This window comes from Mesoplodon densirostris, chromosome 15, assembly GCF_025265405.1.
Source record: "Mesoplodon densirostris isolate mMesDen1 chromosome 15, mMesDen1 primary haplotype, whole genome shotgun sequence".
Lineage (NCBI taxonomy): Eukaryota > Metazoa > Chordata > Mammalia > Artiodactyla > Ziphiidae > Mesoplodon > Mesoplodon densirostris.
The window spans coordinates 3,352,979-3,379,966 of NC_082675.1; the positions used below are offsets into that span (position 1 = coordinate 3,352,979).

General features: G+C 46.0%; 1 protein-coding gene across 1 annotated transcript in view; it reads right to left on the reverse strand.

The window, feature by feature from the left end:
- The window catches only part of GLT1D1 (glycosyltransferase 1 domain containing 1), a 91,787-nt gene that overhangs the window by 7,506 nt on the left and 57,293 nt on the right, over positions 1-26,988 (reverse strand). Inside the window, exons 9-11 of the mRNA XM_060118721.1 lie at positions 18,146-18,189; positions 16,630-16,750; positions 8,448-8,546 (exon numbers count right to left, since the gene is read on the reverse strand). Coding sequence (XP_059974704.1) covers positions 8,448-8,546; positions 16,630-16,750; positions 18,146-18,189 — 264 coding nt within the window. The remainder of the gene's footprint in view (positions 1-8,447; positions 8,547-16,629; positions 16,751-18,145; positions 18,190-26,988) is intronic.

Here is a 26,988-nt window from a genome sequence, read left to right on the forward strand (position 1 = left end):
GAGACTGGCGGCTGCAGAGTCCGGCTATGTGTCCTGTTCACTCACACTACAAGCTCAGGCCCTTTAACAGGACAATTCCTGCGCTCGCGTCTAACAAGCCCGCTCACAGCCAGGTCCCAAACCCAGCGATACTCAGGAGTGACGGGCAGAGCCCTGGAGGCTCTGGCCTGTGATCTAGACCACTGTTCTCGGGTGGCCCGTGAGAGGCTGCGGTAGCGGACGACCGTGGACCACTTGGTGAGAAAGCGAACCGCCTTTCAATTCTCTTCTGTGCCTGGCTGAGTCAAGCAGAAAGCCTCGGTGAGGTGCCAACCTGTCCTCTACCTTCTCAACGGTGACACCTGGCCTCTGGTCAAGAGCCTCCCACAGGAGCCAGAACTGGTCAGAATTTATAACAACAGTCAACAGTTAGCAAGAGCTTATACCCAGGTAACAACCAGTCATGTTTCAGAATCCAGGATTTGGGGTTTTTAATAAAATGGTCTACGTGCCCTTTTAGTAACATACGCCCTCCAGGGGTCTAACGCAGCGCCCCATAAACAACACACCGGAACTTCCAAATCAAACTTAAGAACCGTCCCACCAAGCAGGATAAACAAAGCCAGCAATAACTTCACATCAGCTCAGATATGAGTCTGCTGCCAACTGAGTTGTGGCACCCAACTTACTAAAAATAAAACTGTTTTTCAAGTGCTTTTTGGATTTTGGAATTGCAGAAAAGGGATGAGGACTCTGTGCTATGACTGTGACTCTTTTCACAGAGACACAAACGGGGGCACAGAGAGGTCCAGGAGCCTGCCCGAGGTAGCACAGCAGTAAGTGGCAGAAATGGGAATTAAACTCAGTGCAGCCCCAGAGTTGAGGTCCTTTTACACCAGGCCTGGCTGCTTCACGGGAGGATGGAGCAAAGCTACCGCACAGATCCATGAGATCTGGGAACTACTGGTTAAACTAAAAGCAAGGACAGTGAATATTCTCTGTGTTTCCCACTCTCTTGCTTCCCAGATTCTGACCAGAGCGTCATTTCAATACACGAGCTGGCAGAAAATTGCTCATGCTCACCTGGCTGGTTCGGAGGCAGGGAAGAGGAGGATGTCAGGAAGGAGAGGGAAGAAAGTGAGGAAAGGCTTGGAAGAGAAGAGGTGGACCCGGGAGATGGCTCCGGTGGGCACGTTGCCAGCAGCAGAAAGAGGCAAAGAGCAAAACCCAGAAGAAATGTGCAAGGAAACCTGCAATTAAGCCATCCTGGTCGTACTCGGGGGAGCTGGCTGAGCATGACACCAACTGGCAGTGTCACCCAAGGAACGCTGACTTCAGCGAGGCCGTGGAGTAGAACCATCCAGGGAGGGAGTCCGGGCAGAGTTCAGGGGCCAAGGCTGTCCTCTGCTACTTTGCAAAGAAAACAGGAAAAGAAAGCAGCTCAACTACACCTGGGTGGCATGCGGTGTAGATTCACATCAAACTAAAATAACCAAAGGTGTTTGGTTACTACCCAAGAAAGATCATCCCTTTAATGCCCTGGGGTAAGAACCTCTCCCGATAGTTGTGGGGCACCCATTTGTGCCAGGACCACCACGAGGGGCCACGTGAATAAGCCAGCATGACCACCAACCCGGGGGGCATTCATTCATTCGGGCGGGGAGGTCATGTACGATAAAAGCAAGGGCGGGCGTGTGAACTGCGCAGAAGGAAAGGAAAAGCACAGGGAGGGGGGGGGGGATGGAGAAGATGGGGGAGGGTGACTGGGAAAGCCTCTCAAGAAAGAGACAGTGAAGCCGAGGGGGAAGGATGCTCCCGGCGGCCCGGCTGCGGGAAAAAACCAGGGGTGGGCAGGGAGCAGAGGAAGAGAGGCGTGGAGCCCCGGAAGAGGTGCCTTTTCTCTACGGCCACAGGAAGTCACAGAGGGGTTTTGCACCGCGGGTGGATGGGACGGCGCCTGAATTTTATAAAGGTCCCTTTGGCTGCTAGGAGGAGGGTGCGCGGGATGGAGCGGAGAAGCCATTCTAACCGTCCAGACAAGACCCAGGAGTGCCTTGGAACGGGGGAGGGTGTAAGGGTCTGGATACAGCAGTATTCTGGGGACAGAGCCCCTGAGAGGCGGGGACGGATGGAAGCAGCACGTAGATACAGAGCCCAGGACAGTGGTGCGGGGCTGCTCGTGTGCGCACACGCTGCACTGGTGGGGGGGGGGGGGAGGCCGCGGGGAGGGGGCCTGAGCCGGCTGCCGGGGTCCCGCGCCTTCTCCTACAGCATCACCCCGGCAGCTGCAGCCCCCGAGGGTCCTGCACAGGCCACTCTCCTGAATTCTGCCAGAGCCAAGAAGTCACCATCATCTCCTTACTCTGGATTTCAGGATCAACTGCAAATGCACCTACAGGGCTGATTCCTGGAGCGGGCTGGGCACTGCGTTTGCTGTCCCGACATCTCGTCCCCAGGCCCCAGGGAAGAGGGACAAACTCACAGGGTGATGGGCGGGGCATCGGCCGGCGGCGCTGGGGCCAAGGGTCCCTTTGGTGTGGTCAGGCGGGGTCAGGCAGGCCGCTCTCCTAATCGCAAGCCCCCAAACTACAATTAGCTGGTTTTCTAAATATCAAATTCTATTTCATGCCGCATAGATTGTAAAACACAGTTATTCCTCTTAAAGCATGTTGAAGGGGTATTTTTTACACGTGAACACATGTGTTGCATCATGGCAATTATGGACAGTCAGAGCCTTGAAACTGAATATATTTAATAAAGTAGCTAAAAATTCTCACTTTCAAAAAAAAGCCTCCAAACCGCAAGGTGCTTGTTCACATGCAGAGCAGGTGTGCACTGCCGGCGGGTCTGAGAGTCGCACACGTCGCCTGCGAGACACGGGCGGCCAGCAGAGGTCAGGCCAGAAGGTCAGGTCCGAGATGCAGCCTCCTGCCCTGTAAAGGCGGGTGGAGAGTGCACAAGCAGAAGAAAAACGGTCCTCCCGTCCTCCTATTTTAAGAGAATGTCAGACTTTGCCTGCCGGCCGGGAATGCAAAAGTCTGGACCAGAGCCGGGAAGGGCCCTGTGCTCCATCCCTCATTGGATCCCGGCCTGGCCTGGCCTTTCCTGAGCGGCGAGCCTCACCTGGTGGCTCCATCCTCGTCCTCCTCACCTGGCCAAGCCCGACTCTGTGCAGCACCGCTCAGCGCTGTGCCCACCCGAGGCGTCCCCCTCCCCCCACCACCTCCAGCCCTCTGGGACATTCTGACCCCAGGGACCAGCCACAGGCAGAGAAGTGAAGCAGGACTGGGCCTTAGAAAGAGGTCCGTTCTCCCCAAGAAGTCGGACAAAATGGTGAGCAGGATCCTTTTAGAGGACGGTCCCATGGAAAAGTGTCCCCTCTCTGCCCAGGCAACAGAGGAGGGGAGGGAGGGAGAAAGAGAGAGATGGTGAGGGAGACAGAGACAGAGGGAGAGGGAGAGACACAGACACCGAGAGAGACACAGATAGAGGGCGAGAGAAAGAAATAGGGGGAAAGACAGAAACAGATGGAGATCAAGAAAGAAGGAAAGACGGAGATGGGAGAAAGAGAGACACAGAGAGGAGGAGAGACAGGCATAGAAAACTGGGCGAGAGCCAGAGACACAGGCAGAGCCAGAGACAGAGAAAGAAGGAGAGAGAGACGCAAAGACAGAGAGAGGGAGAGTCAGAGTGAGAGACAGAGACAAAGGTAGAGACAGAGACATACAGAGATAGAGGGAAAAACAGAGACAGAGAAAGAAGGAGAGACAGCGACAGAGGGCGAGACAGCCACACGAGGAATCGTGCAGACGCTCTCAGGGGTGGCCGAGCACCCATCAGGCTGGGACCTCGAGTCCCGGCCCCGTCATCTCCCGCTGAGCTTCGAAGGTAGATGCCTCACCCTCTCTGGGATCATCACGGTAACACCTGCGTGGGGTTCCCGTGAGGATTAGTAAGAGAAACGGGCAAGGTCCCTACAGTGGTGCCTGGCTGGGACCACCTGCCCCATCGCTCCCTTTCCGGGGAGCAGTGCCGCCCAGCACCCACTCTGAGCTCTGGAAATGTGGCCAGTGTGCCCAGGAACTGCATTTTAAATTATCCACTTGAATGGACTTAAACTGAAATTTTAACACTGGTGCTTGATTCAGGTATTACAAAGCTTTACAAGTATACTTGCAACAACCTGGACATGTGAATCTACTTTTTCAGCTGCAAATGGTATGGAGTCTCAATGCAAACCAAGCATTTCGATACAAATTGAATCTCCAGACTGAGATGAGCTGGTGGGTAAAATACACGCAGGATTTCAGAGCCTCGAAAAAAAAAAAGAATGTAAAGATCTCATTAAAAATTTTTTATATTGCACTGAAACCAACGGTCAGTTCTATGGGCAGGTGGGATGGGGAAAAACATTGTTTGTATCGATTACATGTTGAGATGATGCAAGTTTGGATAGATGAAGCTAAATAAAATACATTATTGATATGAATTTCATCTGTTTCTTTTTATTTTCTTTCAACGTGGCTATTAGAAAACTGTGACTCCCCTATGTGGCTGGACTCACCCTTGATCCCTAACAAATACCAGCTATGCATCTGATCCCAGCTCTTCAAGCAGACGGTCCTTACCTGCATCATTTGGTTCAGGTCATCCCAGCATAATTATCAATAACAACCCTTTCACTCTCAAAGGTACCTGGTTTTTCACAATGAACAATACGGTCACCTTGTGGACAAATCCATGCAAAAAAATGTTGGACTGACTTCCATTTTAGTTCACGCAGAGTTTGCCCAGAGTTTCCTTTGGGCTTAAATGGAAATCCAACAAACACTGGACGAGCCTGCATCTGTGCTTTTTTACACTTCAGAGGGACTGGTTGGGGGCTTACACATCACAGTTGTATGTAACATCTAAGAACTCTAAATGTTTGGTTAAAAAGTTAAAAATTGTTTTAAGTAAAAAATAAAAAGAAGAAAGAGAGCAATGCTATTTTGCATGACGCTGGTCAGATTTCACAAGGAGAACGTCTCACTGTAGTGAGCTTAATTCCACTGCTTAAACCTAAGAGCTCAGCAGACTGTACAGCTCCCGAGCAGCAGCAAACAACTTCACCCAGCGGCGCACCGTGAATATGATTAACTCTGCGTCCACGCAGCTTTCCTCTGAGCCCAAGGACGGCACTCCACCCCACGTGCTTTCTGCTATTCCCCAAAGACGGGCATCATTATCTGCATCTTACAGATCAAGGAACGAGCGCAGGAAGAAGAAACGTGTCCAGGATCACTCAGATTTCAAGGGAGAAAACTCAAGACCCAAGCACAGCTCTGCCCAAACAAAAGTTTGGAGGCTGATGTGTCTCCAACACGCCTTGCTTCTTCCAAACATTAAACTGTTGATTGACCATCAAAAGTCAGAGATTTAAAATGAAACAGTCTTAATAAAAGTGTAAATCCATGCTGATGGCAAAGAACAGACACCGGAACATAACATACACACGATAAATGTTAGCTGTCATCATCATCATTATTCCGAAAGTTATGACTTTTTTTATAGTTGCCTAAAAAACAAACAGAACCTCCCAGCGAAATTAGTTTGGGCCACACTTCGAAAGTCTGTCCTTGAGAGAGAAAACGGATTCACAGTTTCTATTAAATGTCAAATGGCTTTTAATTTCGAAGCTATAAAATGTAGCCATAAAATAGCTCAGCTCTTTTCTTCTTAAAAAGAAAAAGAATGGGACTGTCGCAGTAACCAAAAAAAAAAAAAAAAATCAATGTTTAGTAGGTTTGGAAAGCTTCACTTAAATTAAGGTTTTCCAGGGCTGAGGTGTATAAAAATAGAGATTATTTTGTTCCTACCACAGCTGAATACTTTTATTCATCATTTTGTTGAAAATCCAAAGTATGATTTTTCTGCATTCGACATGTCTGTCTGTCTGTCTGTATCTATCTTATCTATGTATGGATCTATGTATCTATCTGTCTATGCATCTATCTACATTAACTTAATGAGGCTGACACCCTGGCATGGAAGTCCCTTCTCAATAAGTGAAATGGAGCTTTGAATACTTATTTGAATGCACACTTGCAATAAACCTTGCAAACACTGGCAACAAACCAGTGGCTGATTCCGTCTGTGCTCCTGAGCTAGATGACAGTAACCAAGGCCACTGACGTACAGAAAACGCATGTCTGCTCTGAAGCAACAGCTTCCACTCCGTGCTAGGTCGAGTCTGCTTGTGACTATAAAACAAAGTCACGTGTGACATCCGCGTCGAGCACACTTTTCAAAACGTGTTAAAAAAATGCAGCCTCCCCCCAGATGCTCCCCCCTAGACCGTTCTGTTCTTTTTTAACATCCTTTGTAAAAGTAACATTAAAGTGCTGGAAACAAAATAAGCCCACGCCTTAACTGTATGAGTGCTGCGGAACTGTCTGATAACTCCCAGGAAGCCGGTAACGGGCAGAAATAACTTGGACGTGTCAGAGATAGGACAGTTGTTTGCAAATATTGAAAGGAATGCCTTACAAGGAATGTGAAATGAAGTCAGGATGGCCAAACCGCTCTCGTTCTAGCCCTGGACCTGATGCAGCCATTTATAAGTGATGGCTATTCAGACACTCACTGATGAAATTAGAGGGTTCTGAAATTGAGCTATAAAATAAATAGACATTGGGTTTGGGGAGATGAAAATAAAATCTCTTTGCCCACGGGGAGACAATATTCTGTGACCTCCAGCTTGTCTGGCGTTGACGTTGAGAGATGCAGAACGTGGTAAAAAGCCATATGCCTTTGTCTGGAGGATCAGCAAGGAACCGCTACACACTCTTCATGTGCTGGTATTGCTTTAGCTTTTAGGGGCCGCTATTCAAAGGAAAGGCATTCGTGTTAGATGTGCTTTTTGTTAGATAATAACTGATAAGCCCCGGGCCTGCCCTTTGCTCTTTCAGTTGTTTCCCAGGTGAGCGGCTGCACCCACACAGCACCTGATGATGCCTGTCTCCCTGCAATCCTGCCCCTCCCCCAGGGAAGCTGGCTTCCATCTTGTCCACGTGACTGTGATAAGAAGGCAGTGCAACTAGGCGACGCAGAATTATACTACGGGGAAGGGGAAGCGATCTGGGATTAAATATCTGCGGTAGGAAAGCTGAAAAACGGAATTTTCAAATATTGGAGTTGACCCGAGCTTTTAAGTATAAACCCCTTTATTTCTGTATATAACATGTGCCTTCATAAAGATGATAGTGACTAGAACCTAATTTCTAAATCTAAAGACTTGAAGAGCAAAGGATGGGCCTAAGATTCTTTTCTTGCTGCCACCGGACACGAGCCGTAGGCAGCAGCAATGGGCTCTCCTTTTGGTGATAACGGGGACCCAGAGCCCTGACCGCACGCTGTGACCACGGCTCAGCCCTGTATATCAACCCCTTCAGCCCACATCACACCTCTAAGAGGAAGAGTTATAATTAGCTCTTGTAATCGCACGGAGGACAAGACAGAGCTTGGAGACTCAGGCTACATGCCCTGCACAGGGTTCCAAGGGCTTCAAGTGTAGGCACATCCTTGGAACCTCAGACTTTGTGACCAGGACCCCTTCACACATGTCCTGGGGGGTCCTGGCACAGAGGTGTGCCCCAGATGACACTGGCTCCACCAGCTGTGCCCACTGTCAGCTGCATTCACCTTTATTTTAATTTCAGATACACATATATCAAGATACACACATGTATAAACACAACTACACTGCCTCTTCCATACACTGCTTTGAAGGATTGCAAGGGATCGGATATATAGCAGTCTTCTGAACACCAGGAGATGTCCTGGAAGTGTAGGATGGTATCTGAAGAGTGCCTGCTTCAGAAACCAGAAGGCTGTTTGGGAGTGTGGGGTTAGCACATGCAAACTATCGGGTTGGCCAAAAAGTAACATCTTACAGAAAAAACCTGAATGAACTTTTTGGCCAACCCAATACTATCTGTAGGATGGATAAACAAACAAGTTCTACTGTAGAGCACAGGGAACTGTATTCAGTATCCTGTGATAAACCACAATGGGAAAGAATATGAAACAATGTGTATATAATGTATAACTGTCTCTGTGCTGTGTAGCAGAAATTAACACAGTACTGTAAATTCACTATACTTCAATAAAATCAATTAAAAAAAAAAGAAACCCAAGCATATAAGAGGGGAAGGGACTGGCTCAAGGTCACAATGATCATCACCAGCAGCCTCAGAAATAGAACTCAAGTCTCGGGTTTCTTGAAAGTCCCTAGGTTTCTCTTAGTGACACGTCCAGGCGGCTGCCCAGGTGACAACGGTGACGTGGTGCTCCACACTCTCTTCTACTGAGTATAAAGGGAACACCAAGAGCTATAACCACAAGGACGCAAATCACAGACTCTGATCGCCGCACACAGATGAGAGCTACTCAGACCAGGTGAACATGGGGAAGTTACTCTCCTTTACCTGAGGGTCGGAAAACAGCAATCCTGTCACTTCGTGCTTCACCACGGCCGCGTTCCCAGGGATGTTCCTTGCCAACACAGGGACTTCCAAATCCATCGCCTAAGAGGACGAAAAGAACAAAGGAGAGGTGGGCGATCGCTGTAAGAGCTTCTGTGGCCGGATGAGCCGGTCTGTGGGAGAATAACTTCTTAGCTGAACTGGACCTCTGGCACCGCACAAAAGCTTACCGAAAATGAGTTCCCAATCCAAACCCCAGACTTTCCAACTACATACTGAATCTTAATGACTGACTGCATTTGCGAGTCTTGGGAAACTACATACTGTAATGGTCTGTCTGACATCGTTACTGCGATGTCACAAAGAAACCCTCTCTTTCCAAATCTTCAGTTGACACTTCTTCGGCGGCAGCGTGAAGTATACATTTTTTTTTTTTTTTTCGGTACGCGGGCCTCTCACTGCCGTGGCCTCTCCTGTTGCGGAGCACAGGATCCGGACGCGCAGGCTCAGCGGCCATGGCTCACGGGCCCAGCTGCTCCGCGGCATGTGGGATCTTCCCGGACCGGGGCACGAACCCACGTCCCCTGCATCAGCAGGTGGACTCTCGACCACTGTGCCACCAGGGAAGCCCGGAGTATACATTTTTAACTACCATCATTACTTTCCCCGATGAGTAATTTTCTTCCAGGGCCGCCATACGAATGCCACCAGGACTGCACACGTCCCTTTGGCATCGCACAGCAGTGAGGACAGGCATGATTTATCATCCCGATTATCCACTAAGCAGCCTTTCCAGTACCAAAGGGCTGGGATCAGCCAGGCTGGGCCACCCCATAGCCTGGCACAACCTGGCATCGAGCCCTCAAAAAGATGCCCAGAAGCGTGGCATGCAGTGTTGGTCTCCCCTGCCCGGGAGGGGGGCATTTAGAAACATACAGGATTAGGCCAGCCCTTCCCAGCTCCATTTCAGCCTCCCGCATTGACTCTCCCATGGTGACTTTCACAGGGGCCAACCCAGCTTTCATGTGACAGGTGCCTTTCAGCAGGTGAGAGGGACATCCCTTCACACCTTGCTGTCCAGAGGCAGCCCTGAGGGGATGCTATCAGCAAACCAATATTCTGGCTCTTACTATACACAAGGATGTCTTAGGCACTCCAATTCGGCAGGCGGTGTCTCATTTCACGTAATAAACAATTTGGTCACGAAGGGGTGACATTCGGTTTTCAGAACGGTAAAGTCCCCCGATCTCAGCCGCTTAGTATATTACCATGGGAAGCTCTGACTCCAAGGACTTCACATGGCACAAACGCCACCAACACCCAAGTGCCCGGAGCCATGTGTGACACATAGTTAAGAGCTCAAGAAATGCTTGTGGATCAAATGTTCCAGAAGCATCTGAACGTAAATTAATTATAGGTCAATGGTTCACACTAGGATCATCTTCTCGTCAGCAGCTTTCTGGGTAAGCTCACCTGGTTTTCTGGTTCTGTGTCGCCTGTATCTTCCCAGTACACGTTGAGTTTGAGATCCAGGCCCTGCATAAGGTCGGAGGAGGGAGGACAGCCCTCCTTTCTGCCCCCGAGACTGTGCTGTTCCCACCATCGGGGAAGGCGGTGGAGCTGGCTGGCTGCTCGGACAGGAGCCCTCCTGCTCGCCCCCAGCTTCACAGTCCCCTCCCCAGCACCGCAACAGCCTCTCATGGTGGCCTTTCATGGTCACAGAAAGTCTCCAAGTCGTGATATTCTGCTCGCATCTTGTAGGGTAAAAATTGGGACCTTCCACTGTCACTACATTCAGAACAAGGAAACTCAGCAGCACAGGCAAAAAGTAACCCAAAACGGCCACATCTCAACATTAAGGTCACAGGTGCTTTATGAACCCACTGGTTGGACCTTGGGTTCTGACACACCGTGGGTGCCATCTGGTATTTTGGAGAAGGGCACAAGCCAGGACTTGTGAGACGTTGGTCTTGCCCTGGTGGAGGCTTCGTCCTTGACTAACATGGAGGGTCTCAAATTCATTGCTCATCAGTCATTCTGGGGAAATGGAGTCGAAGTTCGACACCCGGTACCGGACCTCTTCCTGGGCTCCAGTTTTATCATTTGGGAACGAGGGGCTAAACTTTCCAGAGTAAATGAAAATTTCAGATGTCATTCTGCACACATACCACTTAGGTGGTTGATGGCTGAAGCTGACATTGACTATGTACGTTACAGGGTCGTAATATAGTCACGGTGAGCGAGACGACAGGATGTCTGATGGCTCCTATCCCTGCTGGTCACCCTGTTCAGGTCATTAGCTCATCAAACTGGCATGACCCACTGTGATTCCATTTCTAGGCATCTGTCAAGGGACTGCAGAATCTTCCACGTAGATGAGGCCTTCCAGACCGTCTCATCTCATCCCACCAATGAGGGGGATGAGGGGAGGCTCGCTAGAGGCTCATCACACATGTCAGGGCACACGGCTAGCTCTGTTCTCATTGTTCTCTGTCCCAGGTGGGCCCTGGAACATCTTCCAATCCAAATGGTACATTTATCCACTGATGTCGTTAAGCACTGGTGCATTTTGGAGAAACTGTGGCAGACACACAGATTGAGAGGAGATTCTATAAATACAGATATGAAGATGCAAGTGCAGATCTATAAAACTGGCCATCAGAGAATCTCAGAACCGGCCGACCCTGAGGCAGGACAGAGGTTATATCCCTGTTTCAGCAAAAAAAAAAAAAAAAAAAAAAGATCCCATCATCCCTCCCGTAGTATAGACTTACTTGTATATCAACCAGTACACACCAAGCACCCAACACACAAGTAAGGCCATGGGCCAGTGAGATCACCCATTCCTTGTCCCTCATTCAGCAAATAATCATCAACCTGCAAAAGGCAAGACACAGGAGGTTTGGGTGATGAGACCAGTTGGTTAAAGGCGAGTCAAAGAGGTGATACCGTATAGTAGTTTAGCTTTGCTCAATCCAATGAATATTGATGGATTATTGATGCTACAAAGCTAGACTTTGGGGGAGGGTTCAAGGTTGTAGAGGACATGCTCCTTGCCTTCAAGGAAAACTGCAGATCAGCAGAAAGAGTGAAATTCAATCTGGAAATATTGCCATTTGCAACGACATGGATGAACTTGGAGAGCATGATGCTAAGTGAAATAAGTCAGAAAGAGAAAGACAAATACTGTGTGATATCACTTATATGTGGAATCCCCCCCCCCCAAAAAAAACACAAACAAACAAAGAAGAAGCAGACTCACAGATACAGAGAACAAACTAGTGGTCACCAGTGGGGAGAGGGAAGGGGGAGGGGAAAGATAGGGGTAGGGGGTTAAGAGGTACAAACTACTACATATAAAATAAATAAGCTACTAGGATATATTGTACAGCAAAGGGCATATAGCCAATATTTTGTGATAACTATTAATGGCGTATAACCTTTAAAAATTGTGAATTACTATGGTGAACATCTGAAACTTATAAGGTACATCAACTATACCTCAAAAAGAAAGAGAGGGCTTCCCTGGTGGTGCAGTGGTTGAGAGTCCACCTGCTGATGCAGGGGACACGGGTTCATGCCCCGGTCTGGGAAGATCCCACATGCTGCGGAGCGGCTGAGCCTGTGAGCCATGGACACTGAGCCTGCGCGTCCAGAGCCTGTGCTCTACAATGGGAGAGACCACAACAGTGAAAGGCCCGTGTACCGCAAAAAAAAAAAAAAAAAAAAAAAAAAGAGAGAAATACAGTCTGAGTCTTGAAGTTGTGAGTTGGGTGGAGGAAGATGATACTTAAATGTTCTCTGAAAGCTGTATATTCAGAGAAAACTAATTTCAAAGCCCCCTCTTAAAAATAAACTGTCTTTAAGAAAGGAGACATCCTGATAAACAGCAAGGATTTACCGTAGAGCACAGGGAACTATATTCAATTATCTTGTAATAACGTATAATAGAAAACAATCAGAAAAAAAGAATATACATAGATATACATATGTATAACTGAATCACTTTGCTGTACACCTAAAACTAACAAAATATTGTAAATCAACTATACTCCAACAAAAGAAAAAAGAAAAACAAATAAAGGAGGCATCTTAAGAATAAGTAAGCACATGGAAATACTATTTTCATAGAGCCAAGACATGGCATTAAGGAATCAGATGGCTGATTCACAAGTCACTTTCTTCAGGTGAAGTCACCTCTTTAGAAACAAACTGTGTCTGCAAGAAAGGCAAAGTCCCAGAATACAGCAGTGCTGTGAGGCTGGTCCTGATGAGAACCGGGACTGGCAATGTCTTGGATGAGACGGTGTTTGGAGATGGGCGAGCTCGCCCTCTGAACCCCTTCTGGTCGTGACAGAGGAGGGAAAGGCGCAGTGGAGGGGGTGGGGCTTGGAGCAGAGAGTCGCTCAAACCTGGAATCTGGGGCCCCGTTTTGGGACAGAAAAGAGGAAACATCAGAGCTGAAGGGGCACCTAACAGCCGGTTGAGTTTGCAGTCACTGAATTTCTCTTGCCCCCCGATGAGCTCTTCAACCTTCCAGCAGGTAGGTGGAAGCTTCCCATTTGACCTTTTAAAAAAGCTTTGTCGCTGGTGCACCTTCTTCAGCGGGGCTAACAGAGGTTTCCAGAGACATGGCCCCCAGTCTACACGCAGAAGAGCCTTTGGAAGCCCGGCCGCCAGGGCTCCGCGTCAGCAAAGCCAAGAGAGCTTTTGCAGGGCGCCGTCATTCATACCGATGGTTTTTTAAGCTTCAGAGGGAATTCTGATGCACACCCTAGGTTGAAACCTCTGGGGTCCAGATTTCCTTGCAGAGAGGTCTGCGTGCATTTCAGTGGCCTTAACTGGGCATATGTCCAGCACCATGATCACTGCTTGTCACATGGGGATGCGGCTGGTCCGAGTGCTCCACTGATGTGCACGCACAGTGCGTTCGGATCTGACACCATGGAGTTTAGAGCGTTTCTTGACGGGGACGCCAATGGCATCTTGGGGACAGACCTTTGACGCAAAGACTGTCTTGCACGTTGAAAAATACTTTGCCTGTCTGCACTCCCTCCCCGCCAAACTAATTGCCAGTAGCAGCCTCCTAGTTGTGACAGCTCCAAAAGCCCTCCCGTTTTAAAAGTGGGAAGGGCGGGCTTCCCTGGTGGCGCAGTGGTTGAGAGTCCCGCCTGCCGATGCAGGGGACACGGGTTCGTGCCCCGGTCTGGGAAGATCCCACATGCCGCGGAGCGGCTGGGCCCGTGAGCCATGGACACTGAGCCTGCGCGTCCGGAGCCTGTGCTCAACAACGGGAGAGGCCACAACAGTGAGAGGCCCGCGTACCACAAAAACAAACAAACAAACAAATAAAAGTGGGAAGGGTACAGCTCTGCCCCACACACTTTTGAAATGAGCCAAGGTCAAGTGACACAGGGTCACAGTTATCCTTGAAAAGCCCTGAAATGAATCTTTCATCACTAGGCCCTGGGCCTGGAAGCTAAGAGCCCAAGAATTACCTTTTTACTGCTCTTTGCTTTAGAAGATGCCTTCTTCTCCTCTGGGCAGTGAAAACTTTGACCTGGAGGTTGGGTGTGTGTGTGTGTGTGTGCGCTCCAGGGCAGGGAGGAGCGCCCAGTGAGGAAGTGTGGGGTAAGCAAATAACTTTCTGGGACTTCCCCGGCGGTCCAGTGGTCAGGACTCCGCGCTTCCACTGCAGGGGGCCCAGGTTCGATCCCTGGTCGGGGAACTAAGATCCCACATGCCACATGGCCAAAGCAAAACAAAAATTAATAATGATAATAATTTTTTGTATTCTTCTAATTCTGTGTAGAGTTCAACTCCATAATAAGCCCAAACTTGAAACAACAGATTCGTTGTAGGGATGTCCCCTCTACTGCCCGGGCATCCAGCTAACGCTTGATTTTTGGAGTTTATCAGCAAAAGATAAGAAGTGTGTCATAGCAAATGGATTTTTACATGCTTCCATGACAAAACAAAGCTAATTCTGAAAGGCCAAAGGATCCCTTCCTTCAAAAGTGATGTGCACTTATTCTGTGATTAACCACTTTGGTTCTTTGAATTGATTCTAATGAAATCCACCCTCCACGACTCCCCTAAAATCAGTTTCATTCAAAACCCTCAGCCCAAAGGTTATTTTGGAATTTTCAAAAGGAACAGAGTGTCCACGTTTGAAGGCAGACAGAATTGCCAACAGCTGCCTTTCCTTTGAAGTAAATGAAATTTGACAGCAATTCATCTGCAGTGAACTGCTGTGTGTGCTGCTTATAAAATCATTCCCGAATTCCACTTTACCTTTTCTTAAGAAGTTGGGGGGAGAAAAAAATGTGTATTTACATACAAAGGAGCGATTCAGCAATGGCTTGAGGACGTGGTACTGTAAGAATGCACATTTTTAAAGCTAACAGGGAGAGTACAATGTATCGCTCCAGTGACTCTAGTCGAAAGCTGATTTTAAACCACAACGGAGATAAATGCTAATCATTAGGCTTAGACTGAGGTATTGAGGTATTCAACATCTGGCTGAAGATGAAAATGTTACAAATCCAAGCTGTGTGCTTTGAAAGCTTCTGAACACTGGAATTACAGGCATCAGTATATGTTACCCCCACCCACAGTATTTAGTTTTTAGTTTTCTTTGTTTGCTTTTTTAAATGATGCCACGTTCACAGAAAATATTAGGCATGCGACATCAGTCATTTCTTAAATTTAGGGAGCATGCTTTTTTTTCCTGCTTTAATTATTTACCATGGTCTCTGAAACACTGAAATTCACAAATTGTAACTTTGGCTGGTAAATTCAACTAGCATCCAAAGGAATAAATGGATGTTACAAATACTCATGATAAAATAATAGCATTGCTCTAAGTAGACCCTGAAGTAAGAAACTAGCATCGTGAGAAAGGGGATGTGAAACGCGATTTAAAGACCTGGAGGGTCAATCACCAAACATTTCTGTTTCTACAGCAAGTTTTATCATGCGCTAACCAAGAGGACTCAACAAGGCATCTATTGTGTAAGAACTAAAGGAGATTCCATGCGAGGGATGGCTTGTGATTTAATGATATGAAGAAAATCCAGCACTGAATGCTGGTTATGACGGGAGGGACGGAGTCGCCTCTTTGCTAAGATCACTCTTGAAAAGGAACCCAGTGTGCTGTGAACCGACAGCAAAATAAGGGAAAGGAAAATCCTTTTGCATTAGAGGCACGCTGGGGATTACTCAGGTCATCAGCATGAAGCAGTTTAAGTGATCCTGGTAAAACACCCCATCACGTAAAACGCTCAGTGAGGAGAAGAGATTGCAAAGGGCTGTGAGGCTGGATTAAGTCCCTCTGACCCAGGAGCTGATACACTCAATCCAGAGGCTGCCAGGATCAAGAGCAGGTACTTTTTATTTCAGCCTCTCCCTGCAAAACACAGATAACTCTAGCAACAGACTGCACGGTTGTGCTGGGCTGTGCACACTTAGTCCAAGTAGCGTAAGAGATTTTCAGAGCTGAACACCAGACAGAGAGATGAGGTCCACCCTCATGCCCACCACCCTGTGCATCTGCAGCTACTCTCCTCCGTGTATGAAGCCCCACCCCCTTCCATGTGCACAAGCCCAACCCTTTCTTTCTTTTTTTCTTTGGCTGCGCCAGTGCCTGCGGGATCTTTGTTCCCCAACCAGGGATCGAACTCGTGCCCCCCAACCAGGGATTGAACTCTTGTCCCCTGCAGTGGAAGTGCAGAGTCTTAACCACTGGACTGCCAGGGAAATCCAAGCCCAGCCCTCTCTTATCCCCTAAATTCTGGGATCACAGGACACACTGAAAAGAGGGAGAAGACATCAAGACAAAAGGAGGTTCGCTACAAAACACACCTTCACCCCACATCCTGTCCCGACCCTCATAGCCTCAGCCGTCTTCCCGTTGAAGCTAAGTGGCGAGTCAGAGAGGCGACACTATCCTAGTTTTATTTCATTTTGTAGCTCGCGAGGAAAAATGGCAGGGAGAAAGGAAATAGTATTCTTAAGCCCCAGACAGAACTTAAAAACTACTATAGAACTCCCGAGGAAATGCCGTTTCACTCTGTTAGCTTTGAGAAGCGCACAACTTTATTGACAAAGGCATCACCTCCATAACTGAGAAAAGGGGTGATGGACCATTTCATATTGCCACTTTCAGTACCCATTAGATCATTACCTCCAGGATTGCGGATGACATGCCTTCAGAGACAGAGCTATTCACCACTGCGAAGCAATTCTTCACGACCGCGTGGAGGTCTTCCCGAGTCATTTCCCCGATCAACCGTACCCCAGGGGTCCTGGAACAACACGGAGCAGAGAGAGAGCTTACGGCTGGGAATCTCACGCGGAGGGGCTGGGAGAAGGGGAGATGACGATTTTGGAGAAATACCCTAGATCCACAGGGAAGCATTACTGCTAAAGGATTCAATACAGAAAACCATACTGGAGTGAGAATCTATTCTATAGCCATCGCTGGTAAGAGAGAGAGGAAGCCTGTTAACACACCCGCTGTCATTCTGAAGCCCTCTGACCAAGGAGACACGTGCTTCTCAGATACTGGACGTCAGAGATACAGCTCTTGACATTTTTCTCTGAATGATTTAGAAAACAAACCTTTCCTAATAATGCAACATTTCTTCAAATTCTTTTTAAAAGATACACAGAAAGAGAATCATAGATGTATCATAAACAGAGAGAAATAGAGAAACTCAACCAATACCCAGGTTCCCAGCACTTTGTCACATAGGTTTTGTTTTGTTTTCTTTTTTGTTTTCACCCAAAAATATGGACATTCTTCTCCATCCCCTAACCCTCTCCACCAGTCTCAGGATTTTGAGGTTATTCTTTCACATGATTGGTTATACTTTCACATACATGCATTCTGTATCTATGAGCAACATAAAGACACCTGATTGCATATGGGGATGAAATCAGTTTCCCAGGCCCCTGGGGTGATGGCGTGGCCAGTGAGAGGAGCTGGAATCCTGGGGGGGGGGGTGAGGAGATTCACATAAAAAGGGGCTGATCCAAATGGGAGGTAACCCTTCTGGCTCTTGTCCTTCCCCGTCTCCCCACTTAAAATTCGGAATGTGATGCGTGAGTTCTACAGCCACTGTCACCTTAGGGATGGAAGCCACAGGTAGGGACCGCAGGACAGCAAGACAGGAGCTGAAGTCTTACTTGGTCCTGGACCAACGACCCCAGATTTTTTTATGTGAGCAGTTAAGCGCCAGGGTGTGTAAGCCAGTGTTATCGAGTTACTGGCAGACACATGCAATTGATAACGAAGACTGACAAATTGCCCTCTAAAGGGGTGGCAGCAATTTTCACCCTCACCAGCAGATGTTTTAAGTCTTTTCAGTTTTGGCCAATGCGATCAGTGACAATTGTAACCTCAAAGTGGGTTTCCTGGGAACTTGCTGACCTAGTGGGGCTGCACGTCTTCACACGTGTGTCCATGCTGCCGTCCCTTAGGGAACTGCTGATGCTTCCAGGATAGCAGCCTCCTGGCTTGTAAATGGGGAAAATGATAGCGCCTAGGATGGCACAGGATCACCCTAATCGCACAGGCGATTAAAGGAGGAATTATTAGTAAACTGCTGGGAACAGAGCCTGGGACACGGTGAGTGCTTGGGGACTGGGATCATTTATCGGTCACTAGGTTTCCTCTCCTGCAAAACACCTACACTTACCTCTTTACTTTGGCTTTGACTTCCCTTGTGAACACTGGATCAACCTGAAAGGAGACAAAGATGAATTTTAGGAAAAGCCGGAAGTGAATCTAAGTCTCAAGAGAATTGCAGATTATGGCAAAAGAGCCAAACCTAACAATTCAGAAAGGGAAAAAACAAATCAAATAGGAAATAATACCCCTGAGTCCAGCTACTACAAAGTAATAAAGAAAAGAGAAGGACTTGAGAGAAAGTTTAAAGAAATATACATATAGAGTCATCCCTCAGTCGTCCCACAGGGGGGTTGGTGCCAGGACCCCTTCAGATACCAAAATCTGCGGATGCTCAAGTCCCTTATATAAGATGGTGTAGTGCTTGCATATAACCTATGCACATCCTCCTGTATACTTTAAATCCCTCTAGATTACTTACAATACTAATATAATATAAATACAGTGGAATAGTTGCCAAAGCACAGCAAATTCAAGTTTTGCTTTTTGGAACTTTCTGGAATTCTTTTTCTGAATATTTTCAATTCATGGTTGGTTGAATCCGCAAATGCAGAACCCACAGATACAGGGGGCCAACTGTATTCCTGTTTCCTGTTTGGCCTGTAACATAAGAGCCTGGTGAAGCCCCAGGTACAAAAGCGCAGGAGCCATACACCCAACTCAAGGTCTTGAAACAGAAGTCATTTATAGTCAAGGGAGAATCGGACAACACAACACTTCACTGAAAGGATTGTCTGGTTCATTACAGTGGTGGATTTTGTCATAAAACCTTTGAGGCAGAAGGAGTTGGAACCCTTGGTACACCTAAGACAAAGGATCTGACCACATTAAAATTTTATTTTTAACAGGGAGCCTTCCCAGACACACAATTTTAAAGCCAAGGGCACATCCATGAGCTGATACATGGGAAACAAAATGTGGTCTGTCCATACAATGAAATATTATTCAGCCACAAAAAGGAATGAAGTATTGATTTATGCTACAATGTGGATGAACCTTGAAAACATGATGCTAAGTGAAAGAATCCAGACACAAAAGGCCATAAATTGTGGCTGCTTGTAATATGAAATGTCCAGAATAGACAATTCCATAGAGAAAGAAAGTAGATTAGTAGTTGCTAGGGACTGGGGGGGGGTGGGGAGAATGGGGAATGACTGCTAATGAGTATGGGATTTTTGAGGGGGTGATGAAAATGTTCCAGAATTAGATAGGAGTGAGGGTAGCAACACTTTGTGACTATACTAAAAACCATTGGATTATATACTTTAAAATGGTGCATTTTGTGGCATATGAATTATATTCCAAGTTTTAAAAAGTCAAGTCCAGGTCTTCCCTGGTGGCACAGTGGTTAAGAATCCACCTGCCAATGCAGGGGACACGGGTTCGAGCCCTGGTCTGGGAAGATCCCACACGCCGCGGAGCAACTAAGCCCGTGTGCCACAACTACGGAGCCTGCGCTCTAGAGCCTGCGAGCCACAACTACTGAAGTTCATGCGCCAAGAACCTATGCTCCGCAACAAGAGAAGCCACCGCAATGAGAAGCCCGCGCACCGCAACGAAAAGTAGCCCCCGCTCGCCGCAACTAGAGCAAAGCCCGCGTGTAGCAATGAAGACACAACCCAGCCAAAACTAAAAAATAAATAAATTAATTAAAAAACCAAGTCCAACTTTTTAATTAGTTACAATCTAATATGCTTGAGTCTGCATTTCACTCTTATTTCACATCTGGAGGACATGTGTCCTTTGGGACAGGCACCGTGTTTTGTCCTATTGTATCCCTGGTGGTCAATGTTTGTTGAATTATTGCAAAAATTAATAGCAGTGTTTTCAAGCTGATCTGCTATACCAACATTTTTGACACCACGTGTTTTCAAGCAAACTTGTATGTACATATCCAGAGGCCAGAAAGAGAGGCGGTACAGGCTGAGAGGGGCTCTGGAGACAGATCACCTGGGTGAAATCCCCCCCAAAACCAGTCACTAGTCACATGGCCGTGCATACATTAATGGATGTCTCTGGGCCTTGGGTTCTTCATCTCATAAACTGAGAAACACGTTCAGTGCTTACAGCTATTTCTGAGACATAGTAACTGCTATACAAGCAGTAGAAGAAAACAGAAAAGAATAAGAATGAAATCTGCAGATGGTACCACTAACACAAAAGTATGTATACACTTAACCTCAAACGTGTACTTTCCCATTGACACTGCCACACTTCTCAGCAAGAGAAAGACACCGGAACACCTGAAGGTAATCATCGCATCCACAGAGGAGCACACCTTATTCCCAACCATCAGAAGCCAAACTATAATACTCTTTGCGCACAATGAGCTCTTCTCAGGTAAATTTACTCACTGAGGTACCAAGAGGATCTTAAGGGATACCTTTCCATCTGTCACAGCGTTCCTCTAAGCCTAGTTAGGATGGAGCTGCAGAATATATTTATCACATCTGGTTCATCCAACTGCAAACTCTTCAATGAAACAATCCATAGACTGGTTGTGCCCTGCACCACCCTTCCAATGGTTTTATTAACAATGAAAACGATTTTAAAATAACTGACAAAATATTCTTAAATTTATGCACGTGTAAGACAAAATTCTAAACGTGTCTTCAAAGACAGAGGCAGGGCTTCCCTGGTGGCGCAGTGGTTGAGAGTCCACCTGCCGATGCAGGGGACACGGGTTCGTGCCCCGGTCTGGGAAGATCCCACATGCCACGGAGCGGCTGGGCCCGTGAGCCATGACTGCTAAGCCTGTGCGTCCGGAGCCTGTGGTCCGCAATGGGAGAGGCCACGACAGTGAGAGGCCCACGTACCGCAAAAAAAAAAAAAAAAAAAAAAAAAGATAGAGGCAGATGAGGGTGTAAACACATTTTATGAATGCAGTGTCTGACATTTTGTCCTGTTACTGCTAATGAGCTTAGAAGTGAAAGCAGATTCAATTTCTATTCTCATTCACACTTCACCAGTAGGTACCAGGAATTACAAACCAAGTCAGTTTAATGAATATGATATCCCTAGAGAGTTTATCATACTAACTGAATAATTTTGTGTTTTCCGGAAACTTCATTTAAGTTCCATTTGGCAAGGAAATGCTGTGTGTGTGTGTGTGTGTGTGTGTGTGTGTGTAACCCCAAATCCTTCAAACTACTCATACGCCCGAGATGTATCCCAAGGAACCAGAAATGCAAAGCTCACTTACATCCCCGAGATCATGACATCACTTTGACGGCGAACACAGCAAATCTGGATGCCTAAAGAAACTGAAATTATTCCTAGACTTTTTTTATAGCGTAATTTAATAACAAACTTGCAGGAAGAGTACAGAAGACACAAACCACTGAACACATGTATGTAAAGCAACTCAGAAAAGCGTAGTGAATGGATGGACTCTACTGTACGATTAAAATGCTGCAAAGACCATTTAGTTGCTGTCAGCTGGAAATTTACTTGTTTTAAATATCATACGGTATCACTTTATATGGACTCTAAAAAAATGATACAAATGAACTTATTTACAAAACAGAAATAGACTCACAGACCTAGAAAACAAAACTATGGCTACCAAAGGGGAAAGGGAGAAGGGGAGGTATAAATTAGGAGTTTGGTATTAATAGATACACACTACTATATATAAAATAGGTAAACAACAAGGTCCTACTTTATAGCACGGGGAACTATACTCAATATCTTGTAATAATCTATAATGGAAAAGAATCTAAAAAAGAATAGAGATACATATATGTATATATGTGTAACTGAACCGCTGTGCTGTACACCTGAAACTAACACAACATTGCAAATCAACTATATTTCAATAAAAATTTTTTAAAAAAGAAATTTACTTGCTTTAAGAAAATCCAAACGCTGGCATTATCCAGAATATTTTAACAGGTTTATTAATAATTTTTATAAAATTCAACTTCTGAAACTTGTTTGCTGAAACATTATGACCTGAATTACTGTCTCTGCTTTTACGTTAAAAATTCACATACAAAATGAAAATGGAAAAACTGCCAATCTCTGATTTCTGACCCCTATTTTTCCACTCAACAATCATACACTTAGGTACCTTTTGCGTCCATCAGGGGGAAAAATTCTAACGTTCAGAACTATCAAACAAGAAGAGAATTTTTTTTAAACAATGAAAGTTTTCCCATCTGAGTCATCTTAAGCATGTTCTCGGTGTAAGCAGCATGCTGGCTAGGTGTCCTTTGGCCTAACTATTACACATTGGGCATGGATCGCATACAGGCTGGTGTCTTCCAAAAAGACAACCAGACGGGCCTTGCTGGCCTCTCTCAAAGCACGGATAGCTGCACTCTGAAAGTGCAGATCTGTTTGGAAGTTCTGAGGAATTTCTCGCACCAGACACGGGAAGGAACGCCTGCCAATCAGAAGTTCAGTGGACGTGATAACGTCTTTTTTCCGCGAGCTGCTAGTCCTGTAACGATGGGTTTCTTCACCTCTCCACTATAGGGCGTGCTGCTTTTATTTTATTTTATTGAAGTAGAGTTGATTTACAATGTTGTGTTAATTTCTGCTGTATAGCAAAGTGATCCAGTTATATATATATATATATATATATATATATATATATATATATATATGTAACCTTCATATTCTTGATACTGAACATAGTTCCCTCTGTTCTATAGTAGGATCTTGTTGTTTATCCATTCTGTATGTAATAGTTTGCATCTGCTAATCCCACACTCCCACTCCATCCCTCCTCCACCCCCCAACTCCCCCCCCGCCCCCCCCCGGCAACCACAAGTCTGTTCTGTGTCTGAGTTTATTTCTGTTTTGAAAATAAGTTCATTTGTGTTATACTTTAATTCCACACATAAGGGATATCATATGATATTTGTCTTTGTCTGACTTTCTTCACTTAGTATGAGAAGCTCTAGTTGCATCCATGTTGCTGCAAATGGCATTATTTCGTTCTTTTTTATGGCTGCGTAATATTCCATTGTATATATATATATACCACGTTCTTTATCCATTCATCTGTCGATGGACATTTAGGCTGTTTCCATGTCTTGGCTATTGTGAATAGTGCTGCTATGAACATAAGGGTGCATGTACCTTTTTGAATTATAGTTTTTTCCAGATATATGCCCAGGAGTGGGATTGCTGGATCATGTGGTAGCTCTATTTTTAGCTTTTTAAGAAACCTACATACTGTTCCCCGTAGTGGCTGCACCAGCTTATGTTCCCACCAACTGTGTAGGAGGGTTCCCTTTTCTCCACACCTTCTCCAGTGTTATGATTTGTAGACTTTTTGATGATTGCCATTCTGACCAGTGTGAGGTGATACCTCATTGCAGTTTTGATTTGCATTTCTCTAATAGTTAGCGATGTTGAGCATCTTTTCCTCTACCTGTTGGCCATCTGTATGTCTTCTTTGGAGAAATGTCTCTTTAGGTCTTCAGGGAGAACTCTCGCAAGAGGCTTTTGTAGTCAGTTGCTTCCTGGGGGCTTCACCCTCCGTGGACTTGCAGGCAGTCATTTTTGCAGGAGCCACTGTAGAGAGACCTTCTTACTCAGCCCCCTTGTCCTTAGGCTGGAGCTCTGCAAGCTAGGGGCAACAGTGGGGTTACAGAGGGACACAAGGAGCTACAGACACAATGCCATTGCTAGAAAGATCTTTAAACAATAAACTCAAAGTCATGCATGATTTATTGCTTACTGCTGTTGTTAACAGTGAGTACTCACTCGCTGCTTACTCTGGGCCTAAGCTACACCAAGTCCTGTGTGTGAATTACTTCTTGCCAACAATCCTGCAATCATGATCCCCACTTTAGGAGGGAGGACAGTGGAGCTCAGAGAGCTGGTGTAACTTGGCCAGGATCACACAGCTAGGAAGGTGCTGGGCCAGGAGTCAAACTCAGGCAGTCTGACTCTGGAGATGGCACTCTTACCCAAGTTTCACTGCCCCTCTGGTTTCTAGTCAAAGGATTTTTATCATATAGTTTATACAAAGCCCATGTGGGTTATGGAACCCCTACCTACTTACTTATTTATGTAACAGGGAAGAACAAATCTGACTCCATATTGGATCTGTTTCTTTTACTTTAACTTTTGTATTCTATTGTTTTTGCTACAAGTTAAGAATGTTGCCTGTAGCCTGAAATATACAAGAGCCCATTCTTAAAGCTATAACACTTTTCCATTCATATGGAGATAAAAAGCTGCAGAACAGAGAATATAACATTTGTCTTGTTGGAAGTTTACAGGAACAGCGTGATCTGACTTTCACGAACAGCTGCAAGAACAAAGGATTCCAAGAAGTCTGTGACAACCAACCACTCCCCTCCACTTTTAGTATAAAAGAAGCCTGAATTCTAACTCAGGTAAGATGGTTCTTTGGGACACTAGTCCACCATCTTTTTGGTCTGCTGGCTTTCCAAATAAAGTTGCTGTGCCTTGCCCCAGAGACTCGTTTCTTGATTTACTGGCCTGTCCGTGCAGCGAGCAGTATGAGCATGGACTCCGTAACATTTACTCTCCACTTCTCACCTCTCTCCTAATTGCATGTCTTTCTTTCCACCAAGAATGCCACCCTCTATCCCTAAAACCCATTCATCCCCCAAGGCACAGACAAATGTCAACTTTTGGAGAAACTTTGCCCAGTTACCCAAACCAGAAGTAACATCTCCTCCCAAAGTTTTCTACCCTCTCCCACCAAAAGTGGGCCTACTTTTTGGGGTACTTGTCCATCTCTTCTCCTTAGACATGTTCACTTTCCTCCCAACGTCATGCTAGTTCTGTACTGGCTCTACCTTTCCATTTCCCACTTCTGATCCTTTTCATTCAAATTATCCTAAACCATTGAATTGCATTATAACCCTAACATCCCATCATGAAAAGATAAACAGTGCAATGAAAGACTTCTTTTGGCAATACATATTAATTCTGACATGCATGTTTTACTTATGATAAATTTGTTAGAAATTCTTCTTGTTTTTAATCTTTTTTAATAAACTTATTTTATTTATTTTTGGCTGCATTGGGTCTTTGTTGCTGCATGCGGGCTTTCTCTAGTTGCGGCGAGCGGGGGCTGCTCTTCGTTGTGGTGTGCAGGCTTCTCATTGCGGTGGCTTCTCTTGTTGCGGAGCATGGGCTCTAGGAACATGGGCTTGGTAGTTGGTTTCACGGGCTTAGTTGCTCTGCGGCATGTGGGATCTTCCTGGACCAGGGCTTGAACCCGTGTCCCCTGCATTGGCAGGCAGATTCTTAACCACTGTGTCACCAGGGAAGCCCCATTGTTTTTAATTTTTTTTTAACACTTTTCTGCTCTCATGATTAACTATTTAGGGGAAAAGAATTCATGAAGGGAAAAATTTTTCCTTACAAGACAGCTGAAATACCTAACCCTTTAACTACAATTTTGAAGGTATAACAGCAAGTTTCAAGTTGAAAGTACAAACTGCATTAAACTTTTCTGGGTTTGTCTTCCGCATCAGTTCATTTTCAGATCTCTTAGTGAAGCCAAGGGGAACAAAACACAAGGCAAAGAAAACAGAAAGGTAGATATTTTTATTTAATGAAAGCACATGTTATGAAATTTTAAAAAGTGAAAGCACTGCAAGCATCAAAGAAAATTCTCATTTCCTCCTTCTAAGCTTATTTACTTTCTAGCAAAATATATTGTCTCAACTCCCAGGCTTAAGGAAAATCATCTTTGATATACAAAGTTATGGTGGAAAGTCATTAAGCTGTCATGCTCGAGCCGAATGTTCCTACCACACTGCTTATCAAAGAGTATCAGAAAATGCACCCACTCCGGCCCCCCCGCTGCGAGCAGAAACCACATGCTTTGCTGAGATGGTTGGACCAAGAGATCAAAGAAGCTTTAATAGAAAACCAATGCCTTAAACCATTCTGCAGCTAAAACAGAATTCTAGCATGTCAACACAGAAAGGAAACATCAGCACAGAAAGTTCTTTCATTTAATGCCTGTACAATGCCGCCTACAAACCAGGCACTGGGCCAAGTATGCACTCATTTTGGCCTCTCAAGAAACGATGAGGCAGGTTACATTCTCTTAGTCACACCCACTTTACAGATGGGGAAAACTGAGGCCCAGAGCAGTGAAGTGCACCCAGCTAGCACACAACCACTCTACTACACAGCCATGCAAGACTACACTTTGCCTGACACAGATGACGCAATCTTGGTCCAAAGGTGTTAACTAACTTGCCAGCAGTAAACAAACAGTAATGAAGGATTAGATAGATTTCACAGGGGACTGAGATCCTGCTTTTTGAAATGTTCTTGCTAAGAATGACCACAGAAGGAAACATATGTATCGCATCTAAAATATAAAGCACACACAAGAACGTTTACTCTCCTATTTTATAAATCGTTGGCAGAAGGGTAATGTCACTCAAAAAGCAGAGCAATACTATTCCAAAGAAGAGTGTGATAATTGCCTTCTGAGCCCGGCCATTGGACATGGCAGGAACAAATGTGAATGCTGTATGCAGTCCAGGCCCTGGGCTCCCCTGTCCTGGCAGACATACCTCTAGCCTGCACTGATTCTGTTAATATGTCTTGAAAAAGAGCTCAGCCTATTATCAGGGAATAATCGCAGTGCATGCAGCAGTGACTCCCTCTCTCTCTGTTCACGTCTCTGTGCGGAGCCTGGTCAGACCCGAGACCCCAGTGAAGACCTGGCTACGCAGCTCAGCCAGTGCCCCCTTGGATGCCGCATCAGTCCAGCTTCAGCCCGAGGGAATTTATTAGGAGGTGACAAGGGCTACTAAGAGAATTGTCGCGGAGGCTGAAGACCAGGTTTGGCTGCATCCATTTCTCAGTCTCTGGATCTTTCTCTTCAAGGTCCACGGT